We start from the raw sequence: 22,091 nt of genomic DNA, 5'->3' as shown, positions 1-22,091 counted from the left end.
GGACACTTATTACTGTGATGAAGCTTGATAGTAGGAACTGTATATGGTCTCTTCTTTCTTATTTCCTCCTGGCTTTTCGTGTGTTCGATTAGCTGTTGACTGAACTTTTAACCTGTTTGTCTTCATAGTCATTTCATCAGTACCTCTTAGGTCAGCGTATGTGAAAAGCGATGTCGGCCGGCCGTTGCGTGGTTTATCTGCATGTTTGTTTCTCCGTTATCCAATCTTCAGGTAACGGGGCACGTTGCTCACTACAGCATTCCCGTACCGTTTCTTCGTGGATGGGATCAAAACAGCTTTAAAATCATGGGGCAAGAAGCGAAACACTGAATTTTTCCCAACTGGTTTTCATTCCTAGGTTCAACGACGGCCGAAATGCGTACAAATATATTGTTTCTATGTTGTACTGCAGTGGTGTGTAGTGTGGAGAAAATTTCAGGCTATGATCTGTACAATTCCGCAGTGTTTTTATTTATGACAAAGGAGAAATCCATGTTTGTTCAACAGACCACATAAGGCAAATCTCAGTCGGGAAGAAAGTAAGCAAGCAGCACCACTGTAAAAAAACATATCTGCATGGGTATTGGAAATGTATAATATTACTGAAAAACAAACAGTATTATCGGGCAACGCGGTTGCTACGTAACTGGGGAAGGGTATATCAAACAAGGTCGTAATCACCAAGATACACGTGAGCCTTGGGCAAGAGAAAAATCACAAACGACGATTTCGAGCTGGCGAAGTATTAACAGACGTCCTGCGTGTAAGTGACGAGGTTAAGTGGTGTAACTGTCAAGAGGTTAACTTGTGAATTTCGTTCTCGAGCTTCAGATAGAGCTGTCGCATATATGACACTGGACCACTGGACCTACAGCCCACGCTATGTGGACTTCCACTGTCTGGCACCATCGTCACCGCCCGACGTCGCGCAACAACCGGAAGCTGTTGCGAATATCCAGACAGCAAGTCAACTCTCTCCCCAAAGGAACCTATTAAATGACTGGAATACTGCATCATTAATCAACTGGCATCACAATGAAAAATAACCTACGGCCTTCAGGAAGGAAATAGGATGGTGGAATTTACATGCGTCAATCCCGTCTAAATTTTTCATCAAGCATGGCGCTATAGCCATTACGCCGCGATTTCCATATTTTTTTGATCCTTAAAAATCTATGCGGATGAGGCTTTACAAAATGCATCGGCGAAGAAGGAATTTATGGTAACTAGAAGTAGTGTCAGACTGATAGGACACGAGGTAAGGAAGGGGAATAAATGGTTCAAATGGCTCTGAGCACTATGGGACTTAACATCTGAGGTCATCAGTCCCCTAGAACTTAGAACTACTTAAATCTAACTAACCTAAGGACATCAAACACATCCATGCCCGAGGCAAGATTCGAACCTGCGACCGTAGCGGTCACGCGGTTCCAGACTGTAGCGCCTAGAACCGCTCGGCCACCCCGGCCGGCGACGGCGGAAAATAGCTTCCAGGATGTAATGCATGGAAGTAAAAGGAGTAGTAGTTTGTCAGACGACCGAGAAGTAATATGGTACGATAAGGAAATGAAATGGAAGAAAAATAGGGAGGAGAAATGCATGGACAGTGTTGACATCGCGACAGATACTAGCTGTTGGACATAAGTAAAACGGAAGGAATACACAGAGAGGGAAGCTACGTCGTTGGTAACAGAAAGCATTCATCTCCTCTTGAATGAAGAGTGGTCTTGGGTAAGACACAGATTGCAGGTAGTTTGTTCCACAGTGGTAGGGCTGAAATAGAAAATGTTTTAGTGTTATGCGTAAGTACTGCCAAGACGTTGCACGTTTTCGATCTGGTAATTTCTATGGAATCAGGTACTTATGTCACTAGCTGCTAATAAATCGATTAAGCGAACACAGCTGATCGCTTCAGGCCGGTGAGCACAGGAAGGACTGACGTGATCGAACACCCGACGTTACACGTTTGTATCTTTCGCAAGCATTCATTGCTAGCTCGAGCCGTCATGAGATTCCATTACTTGTGCTGTGTTGAACTACATCACAATTAAGACCTTTGGCAGGACTCAAGAGTGGGCTAATTTTAGGGTTCCGTACTTCAATCGGTAAAAGCGTAACCCTTATGGGATCATTTTGTTGTGTGTTAAAAACCGTTTTTCTCAAGAATGAGTAGCCGTATTAAGTTGAAATTTATGTCACATATTAGGTCTATGATCTCTTAGTGTTGTAGAAACGTTAAGCTACCAAGTCAATGTAATCGGAGCGTAAAGCCACTTACTTTACATACAGGGTAATAAGAGAGAGTCAGTAAATACTATAAAGCGTTGCAATGGTGGTTGTGCTGAGAAACAATTGTTAAGAAAAAATGGTACACTGTACAGTTTCCGAGTTATTTAGCATTGAAGTTAGCCAATCAGGTCGACGTGTGCGAAAATTCAAGCAGCCTGCCCGAGACAATGTCACCAAACTTTTGCTTCGTTTAATTTCCTCAAACCGAACAGCTTTTGCTCGTCTAGCTTAAATTAATCACTTTCGACAAAAGCACATTTAACCGGTAATGAGTATTTGAACAATTGTTGACTCATGGTCCCACAGGTGTCTAGGCGTTACCGCATTTTAACGCGTGCAAGTGGTTGAATTTGCGCGCTCCACGACCTGACTAGCAAACATCAATGCTAAATAACTTGGAAAATGCGCAACGTATCAATATGCGAAACCTTTTACTGTTTCTGATAGGGTAATTTGATGCCCACATGAAGTACTACTGGAAGAAATTTGTAACGAAAATCTTAGCGCGCAGTACAAGAGATTCTTCAGTCGGCTTGTGTAGCGAAGCAGACTCATGAGTCATCCAGCTGACTGAAGCGCTTTAAATGACGTGCCGCGCGCGACTTCCGAGGCATGACTTGGCAGGCAGGACAGCTACCGGAAGCAGCGGCAGATTCAGAGCCGCTGTCTGGGATAACGGGGTCGGCGGCGGCCGTTGAAACCGCGCGTGGGAGTCAACAGCTGATCCCACAACCGCTAGCCAAAAGCTTGCGCTCCGAGGACGCTGCTGCGTTTACCGAGCCCGCGTCACACGACGACGTAGTTTTACATGTTGTATATTAATACTAAACTACAAAACTGTCCAAGAAGTGCTCCGAATGACTCGTATGTAGCTTATACGTGGGCGTGGCGGACTTAGGGAATTCCGCTTTCGAAACGTTCTTTACGACGAAGCTATTGCCTGCAGAACGTGCTTGGTGAAGTCATACAGTGAATGTGTTAAAGATACGGTACATCCACAAATATAGCTACAGAAGCAGACTATCATTACAGAACTAAGATTACGGGCCATTAAGGTACATAAATAGATGTGAGAAACCATGAAGTATGGACCGTTAACAGTTGTGTTACATTAAGCACTAAACTTGACTAAACAGATGTTACCAATAAAGGGTAACTATCCACGTACAAAGCTAAAGGTACTTTTACCGATAATGAAGAACACAAACATCTGTTCGATACTGACAATATGCGGCACATTAATAACATGTTTACATTTTGTATTCCCACTTGATTCCATAGTTACGTATCTGCTGAAACAGAAGTGCAGAACAGATGGCAGAAGAATGAAGCAGACCCTTATGATACTAGAGATATTAACTACTACAAATTCTCATCTTCACTAACCGATTCTTTTTCATCCGCGGAAGCTTAATTTGTATAAGAACCAGATTTCGTGCAATGAGCAACAATGAAAGTTGCTCCACCTGAAGTAAATGCTTCACACTTGCACCAAATTTTAAGACTGGAAGAGCGACATTTAATATTACGTTAAGGTATCTTTTATGGACTGTGGTAAATTGCTGTTTAAAAATGTCGTCAACCATACAATGTTCGCTGTCAATAGGCGCAACCAATAAAACTATTTCGAAATAAAACATTCCATTTACTTCATATTTTCTCTGGCGCACTGTACCGTTGTCACAAAAAGCACAAGAAATTTTGTGCAGCAGGACATCAGCAACCTGACGAAATCTGATGTTCAATTAGAATCGAAGTAAATATACCGATAATTGTAATAAACAAAAACAAAAATACACTGTCAGGTGACGACTATATCACTGTATTATTATTTGAAAAAGCACTCAACAATTCAACCAGTTTTGTACAATACATAGAGGAAAAAACAATAACTGTGCCATATTATGCCACTGTCAGCTGCACGTAGGCCGTCTCTTGACAATCATTAAAAACAGCCAAGCGCGAAAAACAAAACATGACGGCTGGGAGCACTCACCTCTTCACCATCTTTCTCACGAAATGCTTCACTACCCCCGCCGTGGAAAAAGCCGATAGCACTACAGAAGCAGCAGCGCGAAAAACACCATACCACGACAGCTGAGCAGACGGGGACTCGGGCGGCGGTTCATAATCCACACAGTACACAGTTGCTCACGCTTTAGCCGCGGAACATCAAGTAATCAAACGCACCAAACAGTCGAGAAACCTGGCGAAGCACAGCGGCGGAGTGGAGTGGTCGGTAGACAGCGCGGGCGAGCGGCGGGGGAGGGGAAGAGCAGCAGGAGGTAGGGCGGCCCGACATCTAGCGTCACGCCCGCGAACCAGCGCCGCGTAAACAAGCTGCGGCGGAATGAATGGCAGTATTTATAGAGGAAAGGTATAATCAAGATTTGACTAACAAGAAGTTCGGAAAAAAACAACCTTAACACAGAATCCAAATGTGATTGAAGGTTGAAATACGTAAACAGATCCCAAGTTAAATGTAATATACCGTAATTGAGTCTACCAACGTGAAAAATTTGATGACATCAGGAATAGACTCGCCGAAGGGTTACATGGCTTAGAAGTCAATAGTTTCCGAAACAATATGTACAGCTGTACCAAGTTGTGAAGGCAAGGAACGCGTATTACCATTTCCTTCGTAATGCAATGCAAGAAGTACTCTTCATAGGATTGTTCCAAAGAAGTCTTAACAAGGAGGGATCTCCAGTGGGTGGAAGCGACTACCTGAAACCATCTGTACGGTGATGCTGGTTAGGATCCCAGGTATCTCGCTAAGTAGCCATTCATACTGATGGGCTCACACTTGCGACTAATCGACGAAAAAAGTTTCCTAATTTTGCGTGATATTCTAGAGCCCTTTGTCTGACGATCTCATTGAATGGTATTGTAGTGAAGTGGTTAGCATATGAATGTAATGAGCAAAACTGTGTTCTAATCTTCTCAGCTCCTTCAAATTTTTTATTTTTAAATTGTTATCGAAATGTCTTTGATCACTATTCTTTTGTAGTTAATTGGTTTAAATTTCTAACGCTTCTATGCTTAAACGCTTGAAAATACCGATCTATCTGTTGAAAGGTGAAATAATCAGTACTGACTGTCTAATGGAGTCAAAACTATATTTTTTATTATGTACACGATGTAATTTTTTAAAAATATAATCGCCATACATACATTTAAAACAGAAATACCTGTTGCACTAAGGAGAGACTAACGCGGATGAAGATTTAAACGAAAGAACGAATTACAAATAAATTCGCAACATGAGGAATACAAATAATGAATGCAAGAACATGGACGAAAATATATGATTAAGCGGAAAAATTATGGCGGAATTAATTCAAAAAATTATTACAATCACATGCACAACGACTCCAGATTTAATAAAAATGATAAGAAAAAAAGAACAAATGTTTATATGATTATTAAATTACGTGATGACGGGTTAGAAATTAAAAATACATTTAAACCAGTTAACTGAATAAACAATGATGAAAGTAATTAATAACAGAAATGAATGTATCTACCGAGATTCGAACCCCCAATCTTCCATATACCAATATGACACGCTAACGACTACGCTACAACCCCATTTATAGGCGCATTTGAAACTGCCAGTTTTAAAGCTACAGAATATCACGGAAAATTACGAAACTTTTTTTGGTCTATTACTCGCAAACCGTGGCCCAACCAGGTTGAATGGATGCAGGTGAGACACCTGGTAACTTGACCTACATCACTGTATATATGTTTTCAAAAACTATCCCACCCATGGGGACCTCTCCTAAGTAATAAAGCCACAGATTTGAAGTATGGAGCGGGTGTTTGTGTTTGCCTCTGAAACCATATAACTCTCAATAGTCTTATACGGGAGGGAAAAACGCGTTACTGTAAATGGCATTCGACGTATTTCTAGGACATTCAGAGTTCCGCTGTACAGTCATTTTTTGTAACATCACTATCATGATATGGTGCTAACGAGGAGCTACAGGAGGAATAGACCCTGACTGCTAGCGGTATCTTTCTTCACATATTATCTATATGTTTTGGTATATGGATTATGCATTATTTTCCCTCCAGATGGTACAACTAGACAGAATTTACCACCCCATATCTGATTTTCAGGTATAGCTCTTGATGGCGCCTCGTTTTCATTCGACGGTTTCAGACGTATTTGTACGAACAATAAAGGACCGACCCCCGACGTGACAGAAAACCTCCGTATACTGCATAGTGATTAAGGCCTGTGTACAAGAGGACTTAGCCGTGACATCTATGTGGGTGTTTGTAGCGGCGATTTCTATTCGAATGCTGGTAGTGGAAGAATTCGTCGTGTCAGAATTTAACTATTAAGGGCTGAACATGCGGCATTCTATCACTGGACTGCTTACTATGTTATGTCCTGGGTCATGCTCTGAATCTCGTTCCTGTCTCTTAGTGTAAAGCGATAATATGAATTTGGACATTTACAGAATAACACTGAGTGGCAGTGTTAAAATACCTTATTTTTGCGCTACCCTCCGCAGAAAACCATAGCTTTTCATCAAAAGGTAACATCATGGACAATGTTCGGGCTGTAAAAAATAAGCCCGTATTTTAGTTTTTTACTGGCCTTCAGGTACCTTCCATCTGTTTTAAGAAGACGAACGAATATACGAATCAAGCTGGATGTTAAATGTATTCCCGACAGACGAAGTTTTGCCTACTGAGAGACGTTTGCGTAGTTGCAGATATCAACAGTAATAATAGCTTTTTGTTAAAAAATGTAGGAAAATAACCAAGCGAGCCCGCAGGTATTTTTCCTGGGGGTGCGCAGGAGGTGGGGAGGGGGACGGGGGGAAGATGGTGGCTCTAAAAAAAGAGATTTTTGATACAAATGAACTGCTCAGTCAGTTTAGAGATATATCATGCCATAAGATAAGATTTTATAGGTGATACAAAAAAAGCTATTACATCCCAGAGAATTGATGCAATGCCCATGTAAACCGGAAGTTGTTTCCGTTCGTACCTCCTTGCTTCGACCGCTTTAGCTGCACGTCACGGACCTGCACCTATTAACTATGTGTTGCCGTGACGATATCATTCGTGCTGTCTGAAGGATGTCGTGCGCTTTCCGACCGTAGGTTTTGCGACCCGTAACATTAATGTGGCATTTCCGACCAGAAAACATTTTTTAGTCGTGCGTTTTACGACCGTCACAATAAGCCGCAACAATGGGAGAGACTTTGTCGATCGTTTTGTCATAAGTACATCCCTTCACATTTCATCCAGGCTTAGGACGGACTTCGCATATGGTACATAGCATTTAAACATGCCTATTTTATTTATTTTTATTTTAGCTTTTTATCTCCACGTTTCTGCATTCTACAACTTTACTGAAGCAAAGAATTAAAAGACATAACAAAAAGTTTAATCTCTGACCCAGCTTTTTTATAAGAAATCCGAAGATTTTAAACATCTAAAATCCTTTGAGTCGTTATATTTACTTAAGTCTTAACCTTTTATGAAGATCGATGTATCTTTTGATTCTTTTTGATGAGGCAAGCAAACGGAAGCCCCTACTTCCAAATGTTTAAAAGAGCATTTATTGCTTCCACCAACGGCTTATTTGTCAGAAAGCACACTTTTTTGGTATATGGGGGGGTTTAGTGTTCTATGCCAAGTTTCAACAACATCCAGGGTCCTGTGCTGCTGATTGAAAACATTCCACATTTAAAGTGGCATACTACGATTTTCCATCCACTGATTGACCTTTTCTACACTGGGAATTTCCTCCATTATTAATATTTACGCTTCATCAACACGGTTAGGTAGAAGATGAGCCACTTATGACTCCATCACAAATTAGGCAAAACCATCTGACTTCTTATCCACCCTAGTATTCTCCTGTTAAACCCATTTCTGGTATATTCTTCCACAGACATTGATCTAAGTGAAAACTGCGACGCGGAAATGAACGCATTGGACAACACTGTTTTCATAGCTCTATTGTAGCCACTTCGAAGTCCAGCACTGCAGTAACAGGTGACCACACCCGGCATCTTACTGAAAAAGTGTTTCATATGTACATTATGTGATCAAAAGTACCCAGACATCCCCAAAAAGTACGCGTTTCATATTAGGTCCTTTGTGCTGCCAGGTACTCCATATCAGCTACCTCAGTAGTCATTAGACACCGTAAGAGAGCTGAATGGGGCGCTCCGTGGCACTCGCCGACTTCTATAGTGGTCAGGTGATTGGGTGTCACTTGTGTCTTAAGTCTGTACGCGAGATTTCCACACTCATTAACATCCCTAGGTCCACTGTTTCCGATGTGATAGCGAAGTGGAAACGTGAAGGGACACGTACAGCACAAAAGCGTACAGGCCGACCTCGTCTTTTGAATGACAGAGACCGCCGACAGTTGAAGAGGGTCGTAATGTGTAATAGGCAGACATCTGCCCAGACCATGACACAGGAATTCCAAACTGTTTCAGGATCGACAGCAAGTACTATGACAGTTAGGCGGGAGGTGAGAAAATTGGATTTCATGGTCGAGCGGCAGCTCATAAGCCACCCAACACGCCGGTAAATGCCAAACGACGTCTCGGCTGGTGCAAGGAGAGTAAACATTGGACGAATGAACAGTGGAAAAACGCTGTGTGGAGTGACGAATCACGGTACACAATGTGGCGATTCGATGGCAGGGTATGGGTATGGCGAATGTCCGGTGAATGTCATTGTCAGCGTGTGTAGTGCCAACAGGAAAATTCGGAGGCGGTGGTGTTATGGTACGGTCGTGTTTTTCATGGAGGATGGGTGGGTGGGGTGGGGGGGGGGGGGCGCTTGCACCCCTTGTTGTTTTGCGTGCCACTGTCACAGCACAGACCTACATGATGTTTTAAGCACCTTCTTGCTTCCCCGTATTTAAGAACAAATCGGGGATGGCGATTGCTTCTTTCAACACGATCTAGCACCTGTTCATAATGCACAGCCCGTGGAGTAGTGGTTACACGACAGTAAAATCCCTGTAATGGGCTAACCTGAATCCTACGGAACACTTTTGGGATGTTTTGGAACGCCGACTTGGTGCCACGCCTCACCGACCAACAGCTGTACCTCTCCTCAGTGCAGCTCTCCGTGAAGAATGGGCTGCCAATCCCCAAGGAACCTTCCACCACTTGGCTGAACGTATGCCTGCGAGAGTGGAAGCTGTCATCAAGGCTAAGGGTGGGCCAACACCATATTGAATTCCGGCCTTGCCAATGGAGGGCAACACGAACTTATGAGTTATTTTCAGCCAGGTGTCCGAATACTTTTGATCAAATAGTGTTTCTTGACTTTTTTCCAGGAATTGTCAAATGTCCCGTACAGCAGAATAGTTCCGTTTTCACACATGATTTTCTCCGCTTCTTCAGAACCGAACGTCAGGCTTCAGAACCGAACATCAGGATTCTTTTTCCAAGAACATATCCATCGCCAATGAAATAAAAAAAAAAGAAACTTATCTGCAGCTAATTTCAAAACGTCTTCGCTGAACTGAATCTCTGAACAAGTGCTAACGTTCAGTGTTATCCCAAAACCTTCCTTTCTTGCACTACACAATGCATATTTGCGACGAAATCGAAACCTCTCTCTTTCAAATTTTTAAATCCCCCTTAAAAATTTCTAAGAATAGGCACTGTCTTCTCTTCGTGGACACACTTCTTGCAGTTGCGCGTAAATTTCTTAATCTGCACATTTGCTTCATCCGGTGAGCAACGATGTTGCTGTTCAGCTATGATTCTGCCACTTGCACTTTTTGAACGGCCTCGGCTCTTACTCTGTTTGCAATTTATGCACAATCAGTTCGCATACTCGTCTTGATTTTCTGTGCACCCAGTTGTGGTGACCACAGTTGCGAAAACGCGGCTCCTTCTTTCCTTGCTTTAATTATTTACATTACAGTGTGTAGGACTGAAGTAGCATAAGCCTGAGAAACTGTACGGAAATGAAGGCTGTCTGTGAGGACACTGCCTGACGGTGACAATACATCCGCTGCTGATGAACGACTGGCGTAAAACAGCAGGAGGGAAGGCCTTGGTCGGAAGTCCGACGGTGCAAAGCTGTTTGATCGGTAGTCCGCCGGTACCTGCGGCACCTACGAAAGAGTCGGAAACACCACGAATGGAAAGCCCCCATATCCTCTATGGAGCACGTCCTGTATGACAAGACTGTTCACAGGCTACCTGAGAGGTGAGAGCTGTCAAGTTTCTGCTACCTTCAGTTAATGCTTTGTATTGACTGAGTGATCTCTTTACGAGTGCTTCGGAGTATATATTAGTAAAAGTGATTCAATTAAATGATCATGGACATAATTTCATGTAACGTGAAACAAGTTGATTTCACATTATTGCGAGAAAACCACACTGAAATCAATCTAAAAGAAATTCGGATATGTATTTGACAATGTTGACTGGAATACTCTCTTTCAAATTCTGAAGGTGGCAGGGGTAAGATACAGGGAGCGAAAGACTATTTCCAATTTGTACAGAAACCAGATGGCAGTTATAAGAGTCGTGGACATGAAAGGGAAGCAGTGGTTGGGAAGGGAGTGAGACAGGGTTGTAGCCTCTCCCCGATGTTATCCAATCTGTATATTGAGCAAGCAGTAAAGGAAACAAAAGAGAAATTCGGAGTAGGTATTAAAATCCACAGAGAAGAAAATTTTCTGCTTCGCTGATATTTTAATTCTGTAAGAGACAGCAAAGGACTTGGAAGAGCAGTTGAACGGAATGGGCAGTGTCTTGAAAGGAGGATATAAGATGAACATCAACAAAAGCAAAACGAGGATAATGGAATGTAGTCGAATTAAGTCGGGTGATGCTGAGGGAATTATATTAGGAAATGAGACACTTAAAGTAGTAAAGGAGTTTTGCTATTTGGGGAGCGAAATAACTGATGATGGTCGAAGTAGAGAGGATATAAAATGTAGAATGGCAATGGCAAGGAAAGCGTTTCTGAAGAGGAGAAATTTGTTAACATCGAGTATAGATTTAAGTGTCAGGAAGTCGTTTCTGAAAGTATTTGTATGGAGCGTAGCCATGTATGGAAGCGAAACATGGACGATAAATAGTCTGGACAAGAAGAGAATAGAAGCTTTCGAAATGTGGTGCTACAGAAGAATGCTGAAGATTAGATGGGTAGATCATATAACTAATGAGGAGGTACTGAATAGGATTGGGGAGAAGAGGAGCTTGTGGCACAACTTAACTGGAAGAAAGGATCGGTTGGTAGGACATGTTCTGAGGCATCAAGGGATCACCAATTTAGTATTGGAAGGCAGCGTGGAGGGTAAAAATCGTAGAGGGAGACCAAGAGATGAATACACTAAACAGACCCAGAAAAATGTAGATTGCAGTAGGTACTGGGATATGATAAAGCTTGCACAGGATAGAGTAGCATGGAGAGCTGCATCAAACCAGTCTCAGGACTGAAGAAGACAACAACAACAACAACATTTGATGACATGGAGATAAAGATATAGTGACTTGTTTTGCATGCAAAAGTAGTGTACACCAGACACAAAGCTGATACTTCAAATTTGTTTATGTATGCGTGCAAGTACGGCAGGCAGGAGAAAGTACTGTAATTACGTTTTTCAAATACTATATGAATTTGAAGGAAGCCGCGATGAAAACTCATCAATCTCAGGAAAGACATTTCCTTTTCGAAGTTATGCGTAGAAATGACTTTCTAGAAACGATACAGTGTTTTATTGATGCGGGAGTCAAGTACGGTGCAGCGAGTGCCACAGGACTGCTACCTCTTTCAACCATCAATTCGAGAAATTTAAAGGAAACATATTCTGCGCGAAGCTGTTTTCAGATAGGTAAAGAATGTTTTCCAAGATGTACGAGTAGTAGTAACAAACAGTCGATTTATGCACTGATTCATATCGTCGAATGTACTATATGTACGTGACTGCACATTACACTGACACTGCAGGAGGAGGAGGAGGAGGAGGAGGAGGAGGAGGATAGTGTGTTGTGCACTAGAGATCTCTAAAAACACAATAAAAACCTAAAGAAAATATAGAACATGAAATGACAGATACTACGGTCGTATGATTTATTCGCCGCTGTGCACAACGTCTTATTTGTTACCGACAAAGGTCCGAAGATTGTAGGAGCATTTCGTCAATATAGGATACTATCGTGTCACCGCACATCCTCCATACTGTGTTGAAGCACACGGCTAGAAGAGATATTAATGCACGCAATGACACATGTATAGTGATAAATAAATTATTTTTTAAAAGACCTGGTCGCCTGCCGAAGTCGTTGAAAGAATATGTGGGTGTACGATGCATCAGCAAACTAACATGTTTGCGTCAGTTAACTTGCAGTCGTTCCCAATTCATTCAATTTTGTGCGAGAAACATGCTGGAAGATGTAATAAGTTTTTGGACACCATTTAAAAATACCTCCTCTGATCTTGAAACCTCCAAAAAACACAGCTCTATCTATATTTATTGTGGGTGATTGAAATGCTCCCCTTTCTAAGAAAAAAATCCCAATGGTGAAACCCCGTTTTACTGGATTTAAAGACTACTTAAAGTCACTTAATTGCTAAGTGTTGAAGAACGACGATGCTACAGCTATAACATTCTGAAGTGCTAAATACAAAAGCATACAAATTTCATGGCAATGCCGAAACAATTGAGATATAAAGGAAGCTTGGAACTCCGTCTCAAAAAGTCTTCACTATTCAAAAATGAGAAGATCTCATCTGAGATTCCTGCAAAAAAACAAACCTGACGGATTTCACGACGAATCTGAAGATCTATCGGAAGGTGACTCTTTACGAGACGTTGGCGTTACCGCTATTCAAATTTCGAAACATATCAACGATAAAATTTAATGCGAGGAAAGCAGCGACCTGATACCTGATAGCCTGGTGGCGCGGACGTGAGAGCATGTATCCAAATATTTCCAAATTGACATACTTTTACATACGGCATTCCAGCATCCAGCGTGCCGCCCCAGATGAGATTCTCTACTGCCGGATGAATAATACAAGACTATCACATTTTTGAAACCAAAGACGACTGACTATATTAAGTTCCTCAATAGTAATATCACCAACTAGACACGTACAGGGTGCCAATTAACTATAGCAAAAAAACGTAAATTAGTTAAAAACTAAGGCGTGCACACACTTTATTCAACATGTAAACTTCACTAAAGATAATCGGATTTAGTTTATGACATGTTCGATACGCCTGCAATCATCGGTGATGTGGCGCAGGCGAATTGCGAAATTCTGCATGACTCGCTGAAGTGTACAAACATCGATGCTATCGATGACCTCTTGAATGGCTGTTTTCAGCTCAGTAATGGTTTTGAGGTTATTCATGTACAACGTGTATTTAATATAGACCCCGAGAAAGAGAGTCGCATGTGTTCATATCCGAAGAATATGTCGACCAACTGAGGCCCCCCTCTCCAACGTTTTCTGGATACCCCAGAGCCAGAATGCTGACCCCAAAGTGCTCCTCCAGCACATCAAACACACTCCTGCTTCAATGTAGTCGAGCTTCATCTCGCGTGAACAACATCTTGTAGAAATCAGAGTCACACTGAATAATGGGGGTAGGGTTCAGTAGTCACTGTGCCGTCAAGGAAAGTAGTACCGACGATGCACACCAAGCAGTCATTCGTTGAGGGTGAAGAGACATTTCGATCGCGAAATGCGGATTCCCAGTCGCCAAAATGGACCAGTTTTGCTTATTGACAAACCAATACAAATGAAAGTGGGCTTCGTCGCTAAACCAAACCATGGATGCGCATACTAATTCCCATCACGCCGCGCGGCCAACCGTGCAGTTTGAACGTCCTAATGCCAAAGAGCCAAATAATGGGTTTTGGTCGTTGATTAGGAGGCACCTTGCGCCCCCCTCCCCCCCCCCCCCCCCCATACAGGAAGACTAAACGTTCTAACCCCAAAAATAATAGCTAGCACAACATTTTCACACGTGAATAACTACACTGTGCAGTGGAAAGTATCTTTTATGCCCAAGCAATCGGCTGTTCAGTGGAATCTGGGTTCTGATTGGGACAGGATGGCACCAATGTCATAGTGTTCAGAAGTTATGACGATTTTATTTCATACAGTTCAATAATTGTCATCGTGTACCTGTAGAGACAAGAATATTCCTCATAATCAGTGGAGTATAACAGTATTTAATTCTTTTTAAAAAATTCGGTCAACAATTATATGAAATACTGAAAATCAAATTTTAGTTGCCCATAGAAGCCGTTAGATAGGCAACCTGGAACTGGGCCTAGGAGTCATGATCCGGGTTATCCGTTTGGTAGTACTGATAACTATTTGCGGTATTTAATAAACGAGATGCCATAAATTGCCGCAGGAATGACATCTTAATTATTATGATTTTAATCACATTATTGTCATACATTCGTAACGAGTACCGCCATACAGGTATGTCTGTACAGTGCCCTGGAAAAGGATATAACCTCCTTCAACATCTGCAAGTTCTAGAGGCGGTGAGGATTGCTCTTCCTCGTTGTCCACATTTAAACGTGCATTCTATTTCCATCCTATAAGCAGCAGCCTTGCATCTGAGTAATCTCTCTCTTCTGCAGTAACAGAGCTTAATTAAGCAATTTCTCAAAGCAATCAAAGTGTCTTAAGTAGGCTCTTTCAGGACACACCGTTGATGTGCATCTGATAAACCAGCTATGAGATTCACGTCTAACATTACACAATATGTGACAGCTTGCGCCACGACTTCATTTGACTTCCTATTGCGGCAGGAACGAGTCACAGAAAAATTCGCAAAATCTGCTTCAGTACGAGAGTGTCGCAAACCATGTACTATTACAATACTGTTATCTAAATTACGAGGCCAGTAAAACGTTAAAAAGCGCGTACATAATTTCTTCATTAAATTGTTTTGAACATAAATAAGGAACAAATACGTTGTGCCACACTCAAACAATTGAAAAAATGAGTTTAATTTTTATATGATTGTACTGAAATACGTCCGCTGTTGCATCGCAGCCAAGTGCGGCGTTCAGCGGACAGTCAGGCTAGCCACAACTCTGGTCAGAGCAGTGGCGGGTTAAATTGATTACAAAACTTTTAGTATCTAGTGATGCAGATAAGGAGATTGACGGATGCGGACTGCATTTTTCCTGTCCGTGCACACCTCTACCCGCTTATCAGTTTGTACGCCCATATATAGGGTATCCATGTGCGTGATGTACTAGCGACACGCAGCCTCTTTGGCGCTATTTCATTGGCTCTAATTACGCCTTGGCACAATGATTTTCATTTTATACAACTCTGTAACAAAAATAAACGCTACTCTGCCACTAAGCCCACCAATCGAAACGACACTTTTACACATCTCGCGCAAAATGGTAAAGGTGGATCACCAAAAATACAGTACTAAGAACGCGAGAGGGAATTCCATTTTGCTGACAAAGTTCAGTCAGTTAGCGTATAACTTCTCCCGAGGCCTAGTGGTTTCTTGATGGTAGTGGCTTGCTGCAGTACTAAAGATGTTTTTACGGATAATGTGAAGTGTCGCCTATTTATCTTTATCTAAAATTAAACTTAGGTTCTCTGAATTAACTGTAGAAGATATTTCATGGATCAACTTATATTCATAACAGCAGCTACAAGTTATCTTATCTGCAGATAACTTGTCAGCTATACTCCCTGTTTTCATTCTGTTCATTTGGACAGATTGTGAAGTACATCTGTCTTACAATCTTTCCATGTGACAATATTTTATGAGCATACGTCATATGTAAGGTTCTTATAGCTAATAATTCTCTAGAAATGATGCTCTGCTTCGTTTCAGAGTTGCTTCTTTTAGTACTGGAAATTACCTGTGGCCCGCGGTCAGTATATGTCTATTTAGTAATTTTTGCGTGTTTTTCCATCAGTATTTTCCGCAGGATATTAAAATGGGAAGGATAATCAGGCACCTTAGGCTGAAACAGTAAGATTTGTCGCATAGTTTGTAAGTGCCATACGAAGCAGAAACTAATATTAATTAATTGACAGATTTCTACTTTGCTTCAGTAGATAAGCTTAGGAAATGATACATATCAACCGATAAAGACACAGGCTGGTGGGGGCAGTGTTATGCTACAGAAGACATTCTTCTGCACTTGCATGGGGCGCTGACAGCTGCGAATCACCTGCATCCCTTCATGCTTGATGTCTTCACAAATGGCGATGCCATGTTTCAGCAGCATAATTGTCCGTGTCTCGGAGCCCCAACTGTGCTACAGTGGTTTGAGAAGTATTATTAGTGATCTCACGTTGATGCCTCGGCGACCAAATTCTTTTGATGTAAATCCAATAGAACCCATCTGGGTCGCTATCACCGCGTACGGGAATTGTATGACATGTCCGTAGACACATAATGCTACAAACCTCCACAAAGCTACCAACAAACAGTCTGATCCTTGATATGCAGAATCAGTGATGTGTTTCGTTCCAAAGATGGGCAAACAAGCTATTAAGCACGTGGTTTTTGTTTTAGGACCCAAAAACAACTAGGGTCATATGCGCCCATGTCAGAACCGCACAATACGAAGACGAAAATGGGAGTTAAAAACGGCTACACGTTACGCCAAATCGAAGGCAGGAAAGACAACTAAAAAACAGGGACTTGGAAAAACGTCCATAAAATACGCCATAGAGAGAATGGAGGTCATGAACTAAAGATTAAATGTCCTTCGTCATATTGCTACGACGGAGAAAAAATAAAATGCGGTCGTCAGCCCGCGCATCGTTGGCTAAAACGCCGACAATGCAAACGGCAAACACAAATGAGAATATAAGTGATTAAAAAAAGGGCATTCCACCAGGAAATGGCGGACCGTCATAGCTTGAGGGCAATGAGCACAAACTGGTTGGGGAGCACCACTTGACAAATGGCGACGGCAAAAAGAAAAAAAAAAAAAGAGAGAGAATGCCCGAAACGTGACATAGCTAAAATGGTGTCCTCATGGCGAGAGGGCAGAGAGGAGGTCGTCTACGCCACTGGGAGAGGCTTCATGAACCGGAGCTTGTTCCCATGAAGAGAGGACCAGTGGTGATGCGAAAGTGACACCATCTGCTGACAGACGGCAACACAGAGCTCATCGGAGGGATTGGAAGAACTAGTGGGCCGAGGTACGAGGATTACAGTCTTTGCAGCAATGTCAACGGCCTATTTTCCTGTCAGACCGACATGACCAGGGACCAACATAAACATTACAGTGGCTCCATCAAGAGTCAGCAAGTGACAGCTGTCCTGGACCCGTTGCACTAAGGGATGGACGGTGCACAGCACACAGATTCCGAAGGGCACAGAATATCGGAGCAGATGACACAAACGAAAAGACAGTGTTGCCGGATGTATTTCGTGATCTGATAAAGGGCGAGGAGCTCCGTTGTAAATACTGAGCAGTGTTCTGGAAGACGATACCGAAAATCTTCGGTGCCAATGACGAAGACACACCCGACACCATGTCCAGTCCGAGAGCCATCCGTGTACTATCACCAAATTCCATGCGAAGGTCGAGAAACTTACGGCGATGGACTGGAGTAGTGTTCTTAGAAAGCGAATGAAGTCCAGGGTCAACACAGACCACCGCACGAAGCCAAGGTGGTGAAGCATTCACATCCATTGGGAAAATGACCGGTAACGTGAAGCTCAGCTGCCGAAAGAGAATTCCAGGAGGTAACAGAAGAGGGACGCGGCCCATACTCACGGTCAAAGGAGTCGTCAAAGAACGAGGCATAGGATCAGTGTCCAGGCATGGCACAAAAACGGCATGCGTATCTGCTGAGGAGAAAATCGCGGAGGTATGGCAGCGGCCGATTCTTCATACACATTCTCAACCGAGCTAGTGCAAAAGCGCCAGTGACCAAACGGATGTCACGATGGTGGATAATATTGAGTCAGCGTAAGAGGAACGGATGTGCAGATGCTTAAATGAAACATCCATAGTCTGGTTTCGAACGGACAAGGGACCGGTACAAACTGAGGAGGATGGTCCGATCTGCTCCCTAGGAAGTATCACTGAGGACACGTACGACCCTGAGGGACCGCGTACAGTGGGCGCCCAGGTAAGACACGTGGAAGAACCAAGAAAGTTTCCTATCAAGCAGGAGCCCAGGAATTTCATAGTCTTAACGAACGGAAGAGCAACAGGCCCAAAATGTAAAGACGGTAGAAGAAACCAATTGCCTGGATAAATTCTAAAGCAATAAGGAGTCGTCAATTTTCTTATGGAGATAAGGGGATGGGGTTTCAAGGAAACCAAGCAAGGAGGTTGAAACTTATGTAAGCTACAATAGATATGGACAGTCATAAAGACTTGGATAGTAGGACCACAAAGTGAAATGAGTCGCATAAAAGTTTTCGGGTGGAAGAATTTAACATCAACAACGTGGATCTTTGGTTTTTTTTTTTTTTTTTTTTTTTGTCACTTCACCGTTTACTCCATCTACTGAACAAGAGACCGCAGAGGTTCACGCAGTCGTTACCTTGCGAAAGTCGGAGAGTGCTGAGCAGCACTTTCCCACACGAAACAGTGGAGACGGAACTGCTAAGTGGGTTACAGTCAAGATGCAAATTAGGGGCGCATGCACTCTTCTAGCTTCCAAGAAAAATGCTTGTCAAAATATATGACACATTGAAAGAAATATTTAAGAGGCGAGATAATATAACATAAATTTAGAGGCTTGATCGTGGATGAATTACGTACGAGCAAGTCTCTGCTAAAAATTAAAATCTCTCTAAAGTTTAGGGACATTTTACATAAAATTAAAATTTTGAAACTTACACACGTTGTATCATATAAAACTGATTAAAAATCCTCTCCGAATAAATGTTTGCCACCTTGTCAGTAAGCAACGCACACTATAACTGAAGGTCCTCGTGTCTAAGGAGACACCTGGGCATCATAAAATGATACCTATTCCGAGACTAGCCAGGGTTATTTCAATCATCCTATTTGCGAGAAACTGTATCTTGATTCAGTGGTTGATTTTACGAAGACGTGAATGTGTTTAACGAAATGCCGAATATCAGTTAAGACACCGTCGACAAAATCAGCTATGAAGTACGACTCACAGATTTTTTTTTTTATTTCGTAACGGCGATGCTACTGGCGGTAATTTTTTTTTTTTTTAACGTATCACACTGATCTTCTGCTGCTAACAGTCACATAGATGTCGCACACAAAACATGTTATGAAGCTAGAAAGCCCACTTGGACATGACTGTGCAAGGACACGACACGCAGCCTCGCTCGAGCACCCGTTACGGCTTCGTTACTGCGGCGTGGCTGCTTAAGTGCGCCGTTATCGCTAGCCAGGGCTGCAGGACTACCTTCCTGGCTTGTCGGTAGCTCTCGAGGAGTTTTACTGGCGGCAGGCCTGTGCCCAGTGCTTCTGTATAGACCACGACGTCGTATATTCATATTTCCTACCTTTGTCTCTGGCACGCTGTCTCCCAGGCTTTCAAGAGAATGGTGGTGTGATGCTTGACGACGGGAAATGTTCCGCTCCTGAAGTGGCGAGGAACTGCCGTTCTGGCACTTCACAGAAATGTTTGTAGACAGAGGCAAAGCATGCGGTAACTTTCCGCAGTCCAGGCGAATTGTTACATTCGGTGCAAAGGCAAGACAGCTGGGATTGAAAGTAAAACTTTATCTGAACGACAGTGCACCCTTCTGGCGCTAAGCATCATTACAGACAGCATTTCTACAATTTTTTGTAGTATGTGAAATGCATCATAACGTCGTTCTTGTTAGACCGATATACCAGCTGTGTACACTAAAACTTCACTGCCGAACTGACGATTCCTTTCTGCCTTGTCAACATGTTTACAATCATCCCACTCCTCCTTTTAGTCACGTTTAGCCACATATTTTCCCCTCAATTCGGTCCAGTACCCCTTTATTAGTTATCTGACCGACCCACGCAATATTGTGTGTTTTTTTCTGCAACAGCAAATATCAAAACTTCATTTCTCTTCTTCTGTGTACGCTACATCTACAAACCACTTATGTGCGAGCTTATAACCTAAACAAACACTTCCAGAGAAACTTTCCAATGCTTAAATTAACCATTCGAAAATAGAAGGGAGAAGGGGGGGGGGGGGGGTTGGAAGGCAGGTATCATTCGGGAGAAGCAGGTATCGGTCCGCCGGTGGAGCTGACGCACCCGAACCACAGGCCACACAGCTATAAAATCGCCCACGAGAAGGAGAATTTGTAGGGGGGACCCGCTCGGCAGGGAGACTGGCCGACTAGTCGGTATGTAAATGGGGGCTGCCGACCACCTCTTTTCACTCACCTAGTTTGGTGTCTTTTTTAGTCTTAATTTTACGAGTCTACTAACTAGAAGACATCCTGCACCTAGGAATAGTCTTTGCTCTTGATGGGGTCAGCAAGGAGAGGAGTTTCCCCACAAGTGAGCTCCAGGAGATCCCTCTGCTGCTCACATATAGCCCGACCTTTAAATTATTAACCAGCTCTGGCAACAACATTGTTTCCATTGTTTTTGTTTTATCACTACTATAGAATTTCATAATCTGTTCAAATTTCTGGCGGATGTCGCTAACTCTAGGTGAACTACCTCTTGACCTAGACTGATGTCACTGTTTAGTCTTTTCATCCCCAATCAGTCAACCTATCTCCATTTCTTTCTCTAACGACCCTCAGATACTCTGATCATCTTGCTTCCTGGAGACTACCACCAGTGTCAACTATCGTCACTGTTCAATCATCAGTGGAATACAAACAAACTACGAACTCCCTTTTCAAAGAAAGCACAACTGAGTTGTTTAATCTTTTAAATCTATTACGATGAATGTAAATAGCTTCACCTACCATATACCGAACATAGTTAATGTCGCATGTGATAAACATGTCGCGAAATTTCCAATGGGTGGTGTGATACATAAAAGTCTTCAAGTCGCCTCGGGGCAGCTTTCGGTAACTACCTGACTGACCTCTGCTGTTGCTGTGGTCTTCAGTCCTGAGACTGGTTTGATGCAGCACTCCATGCTACTCTATCCTGTGCAAGCTTCATCTCCCAGCACCTATTGCAACCTACATCCTTGTGAATCTGTTTAGTGTATTCGTCTCTTGGTCTCCCTCTACGATTTTTACCCTCCACGCTGCCCTCCAATACTAAATTTGTGATCCCTTTATGCCTCAGAATATGTCCTACCAACCGATCCCTTCTTCTAGTCAAGTTGTGCCACAAACTTCTCTTCTCCCCAATTCTATTCAATACCTCCTCATTAGTTATGAGATCTATCCATCTAAACTTCAGCATTCTTCTGTAGCACCACATTTCGAAAGCTTCTATTCTCTTCTTGTCCAAACTATTTACCGTCCACGTTTCACTTCCATACATGGGTACACTCCATACAAATACTTTCAAGAAACGATTTCCTGACACTTAAATCTATACTCGATATTAACAATTTTTTTTTCCTTCAGAAACGCTTTCCTTGCCATTGCCATTCTACATTTTATATCCTCTCTACTTCGACCATCATCAGTTATCTCGCTCCCCATTAGCAAAACTCCTTTACTACTTTAAGTGTCTCATTTCCTAGTCTAATTCCCTCAGCATCACCCGATTTCATCTGACTACATTCCATTATCCTCGTTTTGCTTTTGTTGATGTTCATCTTATATCCTCCTGTCAAGACACTGTCCATTGCGTTCAACTGCTCTTCCAAGTAACTTTGCTGTGTCTGACAGAATTACAACTTCATCGGCGAACCTCAAATTT

General features: G+C 42.6%; 1 protein-coding gene across 4 annotated transcripts in view; it reads right to left on the bottom strand.

The window, feature by feature from the left end:
• The window catches only part of LOC126365831 (protein pellino), a 399,652-nt gene that overhangs the window by 325,082 nt on the left and 52,479 nt on the right, over positions 1 to 22,091 (bottom strand). Inside the window, exon 1 of one of the 4 annotated variants that reach the window (XM_050008462.1) lies at positions 4,286 to 4,629. The exons of the other annotated variants lie outside the window; for them this stretch is intronic. Within the exon in view, the coding sequence (XP_049864419.1) occupies positions 4,286 to 4,296 (11 nt within the window). The 5' untranslated portion in view covers positions 4,297 to 4,629. Of the gene's footprint in view, positions 1 to 4,285; positions 4,630 to 22,091 lie in introns of those variants that run through there. 4 annotated transcript variants of the gene reach the window in all.

Source organism: Schistocerca gregaria, chromosome 4, assembly GCF_023897955.1.
Source record: "Schistocerca gregaria isolate iqSchGreg1 chromosome 4, iqSchGreg1.2, whole genome shotgun sequence".
Taxonomy (NCBI): Eukaryota; Metazoa; Arthropoda; class Insecta; order Orthoptera; family Acrididae; genus Schistocerca; species Schistocerca gregaria.
Note: the sequence above shows the minus strand (reverse complement) of the source record. Positions and strands in the feature narration are given on the sequence as shown.